Here is a 6,399-nt window from a genome sequence, read left to right as displayed (position 1 = left end):
TTGGTCTCAGTGTCAATATAGATGTTTCTCTGATACAAACTGGTCACACCGGAAGAATGGCTCCAGTGTGTAAACCCCTGTTAGTGTTAAGTTCTGGAGTCGACATTTAGAGATAGGGGATTTGATCACTGCTTCCTGGCCACACTGTCCAAAACCATCCAGGACTACCTCTGACACCTGGAGATTGGCTGGCACCTGCTACTACTTCATCTGCATTTTGGAGGAAAATCCTGAGCTGTGGACTGTTGGGGCACTTTGGCCCCTTTTTTCGTATGACAGCATCAACCAATGGTATGAAGCAGTGGCTGCTGGTTAATGCAGGCGCAAGGGTGCCGCCCCACAACTAATGACAAGACAAAAAGCAGTTCTCAAACGTAAAATTAAATTAGAATTAATTATAACAAAATAATAACAAAATAATAATAACCTTCATATTCTTTTTCTATATTAACAATATTTGTATTATTAACAGATTTAAAATGAGTCTTTAATGCATGTTTACTAATTTTACACTTCCTGGATGCAGGGCGTGGCCACACAAGTGTGTATGTTGCTCGAAAAACTTTTCGGGACCATGTGACCTCAGCCCGGGCTCTGATTGGCAGCTGCAGACTTTCTCACGGGGCACAGCTCGGTGTGTCCCGGACCCTTCCACTTTTGCTGTAAGCCAATTAATTTTGTCTTTATTTGCTTTTGTCTTCTGTGGTTGGATATCAAAACTGTCCTTTGACAGTCTTACGACTGACGCCATCTCACGGCCTTTCCCCTCCTCTTCTAAGAGGACAGCTACTGTCATGATGGCTTAATGCATCGGTCATGCTGCCAATGGAGAAAAGACTGGTCATAGAAAAGACCGCGTATAGAATACATGTAACTCATCTTGGACAAATCTGACATTAGTACGCCCTAGTTTATTATTTTTTAAGTTATTTTTGGTTGCACGCCTGTCAGAGCACACCACAGCCACCAACAGCATCTACCACAGCCTGCTATGAGGGGCGTTCAGTAAATCGTGGCATCTATCGGTAAGAAAATGTTCAACAAGTCAAATGTTTTGCCTCTGACCAGGTGGGAGGTGCGACAAAAAGAGAAAGTGGGTTGTACTGGTGCTACCCGTGAAAGAGTCAGTCTGGAGCCCTGAATAGTGCTTTTTTTTTTACATTATTTATGTTGTGTTTTCAGTTTCTACAGATCCTGTAAATATTGATGAAAGTTTGATGAATGGTTTTGAAATTTAGTTCCAGTAAATCTTGATAATGTTAAATTAGATTATGATGAGAATATCCTCCAAAGGTAGAACATATTTATTCCTGTAAATAATTGTGCCTGATGTTACTCATATTCTAATTTCTGATTTTAAAAAAACAAACAAACAAAAAAACAAAAACAAAGGTCATTTGCAGACTGTGCCCCCCACCAAAAATTTTCACCAGCCGCCACTGGTGTGAAGCACATTAGTCTTTTTTGTTAAATTGTCTTGAATGCTAGAACACCTGCTTTTAAATCAGTTCTTTACAAGAATTCTCTTTTTTACAATTATTTCTCTACTAAGACTTTAATTTCATTTACAGCTGCTGTGTGGAATGTGAAAATCCCTGCTATAGTAAAATATCAGTAAAATGCCTCTCCCCAAACAGCACTGACCCAGTGACTTGGCTGGGCCTAATGTAACTCACTGACTGCGTAAATTCTTACAAAGATTGCTTCTTTTTTCTTTTTTTCTCGAGCAAAAACCTGTGCAATATTATTTTTTTTGTTGTTTGTTTGAAATTTGAAAGAATAAATTAAATACAATTCTACACTTAACAGTAAACACGTGATTGTGCAGATTTCAGGTCAAGAAATGCACAAGCTGTTCTTAGTTTATTGGAGATTCCCTAAATTAAAGTGGGGAGCATCACACAAACTTGCATTTTAAGGCCATTTATGGGCATGCTTGAAATGAGCAGAATAACTAAGAGTATAAACATATTTGACTCTTGGTAACAGCAAAGATTTGAAAAATAAGATCACTGCAGATATGCACTATGATAATTGTGATAAAATTCCCCTAAAAAGCTAAACACTCTGGAAATAGTTTTTCTCAGTACTACAGACACTTCACAGGACAAAAACAATATGGCTACAGTTATGGCTAAACGATTTATAAAGATTTATATAACAATAACACAAGTTAACTGTGGTCCCACACAAGCAGTGTTGTACCTGAACGTGCTAAGAGAGCATGCTTATTAAATATCCTTGTTTTTTTTCATTTTGTTTTTTTAAACAGTTAGCGACAGGTTTGTAGCTACAGAACATGAACATACACTCGTGACGAAAAGTTTACATTCAGCAGATTTTTTCTATTTTCTAGAAAACCTATAATAAATCTACAAAAGAACCAAAATGCATGGTTGTTTTGGTTTCGGGTTTTTTTGTGACAAAGACACGTGTTTCAAGGATTCCATCATAGAAAATTCTGAGTTAAAGGAGTCATTGAATTTAAGACTGCCATGATATACAAGGTCTTTATAAGTGCAAGTAAACTTTTGTTTATTGCTGTGGATGTCATTCAGACAGGGTTCAGAGACTTGAGCAAGGCTTAGCTGGAGGATTATGTTCTCTTGTGAAAATCAACGGAAAGTTTTGTGTTTGCGTCAGTTTGACACTATTGGTTAGTACAGGTTTTTAGACCTCTGTTCAGCTATACTTTGTCTGATTTTCATTTTTTAACAGCCTCAAAACAAAACTCAGGGTATATTCTTGTTTACCAAGCGCAGAGCATCTGTGATGGGGGCGTCACCCGGGCTGCTACAGGGTTCCACTGGAAGAGCACAGTGCACCAGAATCCCACTGCTCCTGGGATCATCGAGGGGTACCTGAGAAAAGCAAGGAGACAAGACATAGACAAATAAATAATACCACTGAACATGGTAAAAACATCATCAGTGGGTTTTAAAGCTTGGACATGGCAGAGCAGCAGACACACTTGAAATGAAGGTAGTGTTGTCACATAACTGGAATTTCTAACTTCGAAACAATATCTTAAAAGATGTCACAATTTTATGCTGTTTTATCCTTTTCACAGTAGAAAAACTGTAACAACATTGAGGGCATACAATTGTACATATAATGCTATAACATGATAACAATACATTTTTTCACATTTTTGAAAACTTTGCTGAAGTAGTGCACTTGTTTAAAATATCACATGTTCAAAAGGCAATATAGTACAGGTAAAAAACAGTGTGATTTTATGTATTTCCAAAAAAAAAAGTAACATCTGTCCGAGTATTTTAAGCCCCCTGCCCATGTCAATTGTCTCCAAGTCAAAAAAAAGATACTATAGTGCAAACGAAAAGAAAAGCACTGCAATCTTGCACATTTTTAAGTAACACATGAGAAAAAAAGGAAAAACAAAATGCTTTAACTGAAGCAAATGACATGAGTGATGAGAAGAAAACAGCACTATGAGTGAGTGAGAGGACATTGGACTATGTGGGCAGAGCAGGGTTTGTGCTAACTCACTGTTGAAAGGAAGAGAGGGTGAAAAGGGTAGTTAGTAAGAGTTTTAAAAAATGAACCAATATGTAAATCAATAGATGAAACAACTGTATTTTTGAAAACACCAGTGAGGTTTCCAACAGTTTTCATAAAAAGTAATGTTTTTCCACCGGCAGCACAGAAAATGTTCGTAGCACCTGCACAAAATTTAGGAGCACCACTTACCTCGACATGCAATACAACACATTCATATTTTTTCATGCCAACTGTATTACTGGTAAATGCTTTTGTAATAAATATCCAATATTCAGAAACAACAATGTGCTGTGTTCTCTTGTAAAGGGAAACCTAACAAAGTGCAGGAGTGCTTCCACAGAAAGCAAAGAATCAAGTTTTAGGCAGTTCTAAAGGGAGCATTTCATGCTTAAAGTTTGCGGCCATTTCGTCAAACTCAGTTTTCTGAGCAAATGTTGGGTCACAAAGAGAGCAGTGTACACAATACATGGCATTCCTTTCACCATGTCAGCCACGTAAACTGCACGGGTCATTTCTCTAACAAAGAGTGGGTCTGCTGATTGCTTGTCTGAATTGTCCTCATCAGAAATGTAGCACTATAGCAGCACAGGAGGATCTGAATTATCATTTAATTAAAAAATGAATTGCTAGTTTGAACAGTGTCTCCAGAATGATTGCAAAATGTGAGTACATGGTCGTTGTCTGGAGCCTGGCAGAGGTGCCCTCCTCAATTCAGCTTATAGAAAAAACACAGAGAGGGAAAAGAAACAGGTGAAATTTTCCAAAGAAGCTGCCATGCTTTGTGGATGACTTACCATCAGTCAGTGACATCATTTACTAATGAAACTGATATGCATAGCAGGCAGCCACCCATCTCCTTCTCCAGCTTGAAAGCTTCCTTTTAGCAGTTTTTGAGCTCTTGTATAACCACAACATGTGCCATCAAACTTCAGACCACATTTTTGAGCAGCAGCTTCTGCACAGAAGTTTGTAAAGTTTAGAATTAACTGAGGAAACCTACCACATCTTTTGTAGTGTCTGGATCACGGTTCAGAGGCTCTGGGTTCAACCACTCCAAAAGGCTGCATCAGACACAACAGTTCAGAATGTAAAAAAAACAATCTGGTATCATCACCACTGGCAAAAAACATCAAATGCCATGTTCTATGCACACTACACGACTACTTTCCAAGAAAATTCAACAAAGAAATATTTTCATTAGGCTACAGAATGTATGTATATCTACTGCTACATCATCTCACTGATGCTGCTACTCGTAAATAGACAATACGCACCTTAGTTTCTGTCTCTTTTTATTTTGTTGTATCTATTTATATTATTTTTGTTTGTTTGTTTTATATATATAAATATATATATTCTTTATTATGCATATGACAATATCTATCTATCTATCTATCTATCTATCTATCTATCTATCTATCTATCTATCATGAGCCAACTCTCCTGTCCTGTTATGCATTTGTTGGACAGGCTGAGATGTAGCATTAACTTCTGAAGGGAAACACTTAGCATGAATTGTATGTGCTGAAAAGTTCCTATCTGAACTGTAGCTGACCGTGAACAGGCCCTGTCCTCTTCACTCCTCCAGGTCTCCTCTGCCTCTCCTGGTTCTGAATCTAACGATCTACTTAAACTGCTGAAAAACAAAGACAAAAATTAAGGTGATCAGCCTAGAAACACAAACTCAACGTTCTACCTGAAATCAGCATGTATCTAGTATGCTGAAAATACTTTACCCTAATTTAGCTGCAGTGGTGGAAAGTAAGTAAATATACATGTGGACAAAATTGCTGGTACCCCTCGGTTAATGAAAGAAAAACCCACAATGGTCACAGAATTAACTTGAATCTGAGAAAAGTAATGATAAATAAAAATTCTATGAATATTAACCAATGAAAATCAGACATTGCTTTTGAACCGTGGTTCAACAGAATTATTTTAAAAAATAAACTCATGAAACAGGCCTGGACAAAAATGATGGTGCCCCTAGAAAAGACTGAAAATAATGTGACCATAGGGACATGTTCAATCAAGGTGTTAGAAAGCTCACATTATTGTATGTTGTTGTCTTTTCTTAGTTATGTGGCATTCATCAAGTGTCATTCGTTAATTCTTTGTTTGCATTGTAATTTGTATTTTTCCCCACGTTATTGAATGCATCAGAGTTGTACTGACGCTCCTTGAATGCACCTCACCCGTAGCGAGACGCGATGCTGTGAGAGCCGTTAGCTTCTCAAGTCAGGCAGCTGCCGATAGCGGATGGGTTTTTCCAGGCTTGTTTGAGTCCATCCACCTGTTTCTTTGAGTTATTGCTGTGTGTAAATGCCAAAAGACTGCAGCTGAATAAATCAACAACATCTGAACCAGGAGTCCATTTCCGTGTTCTCTAACCGGGACACACACATCCATACTTTACCGCTCTAAACCAACTAGTTTCCAGGAGAGACCACATTCTCCGTTTTATGGTCCTTCAAGCCGGATTAGAGCACCAATTAAGGTATGGAACACACAGATACGGACTCCCAGGTTGAATCTGCACCCCAACGCACTTCACAGAGGGAACGACGCCGCCCAGCATATCTAGCTGACTATGTGGTTGCAACTCTCCCTCCCGAGGGACAACCCCAAACCACTCAACCGGCTCCCTCCTCCCAGTGTTCACACATTGAGCGGACGCACTCATCATGGAGGAGCTCCAGTTCTAGATCCACGCGTTCAATACGCTCATCCATTGGCAGATTCCCCTCTAATGTTCTCTCAGAGCTAGAAAGAGCTCAGCTCGAAGAATGACTGAAGCAGATGGAGCTCGAGGAGTTGCAGCAGCAGCTGGAAGAGGAGCTACAAGCTGAACTCGAATGTCAACGACTCCAAGCCCAA

General features: G+C 38.9%; 1 protein-coding gene across 1 annotated transcript in view; it reads right to left on the bottom strand.

The window, feature by feature from the left end:
* tdrd12 (tudor domain containing 12) overlaps positions 1-6,399 on the bottom strand; it is a 47,796-nt gene that overhangs the window by 27,723 nt on the left and 13,674 nt on the right. Inside the window, exons 11-13 of the mRNA XM_008304746.1 lie at positions 5,078-5,158; positions 4,523-4,583; positions 2,754-2,861 (exon numbers count right to left, since the gene is read on the bottom strand). Coding sequence (XP_008302968.1) covers positions 2,754-2,861; positions 4,523-4,583; positions 5,078-5,158 — 250 coding nt within the window. The remainder of the gene's footprint in view (positions 1-2,753; positions 2,862-4,522; positions 4,584-5,077; positions 5,159-6,399) is intronic.

The sequence above is a fragment of the Stegastes partitus genome, unplaced genomic scaffold (genome assembly GCF_000690725.1).
Source record: "Stegastes partitus isolate 25-593 unplaced genomic scaffold, Stegastes_partitus-1.0.2 Scaffold2310, whole genome shotgun sequence".
Taxonomy (NCBI): domain Eukaryota; kingdom Metazoa; phylum Chordata; class Actinopteri; family Pomacentridae; genus Stegastes; species Stegastes partitus.
Note: the sequence above shows the minus strand (reverse complement) of the source record. Positions and strands in the feature narration are given on the sequence as shown.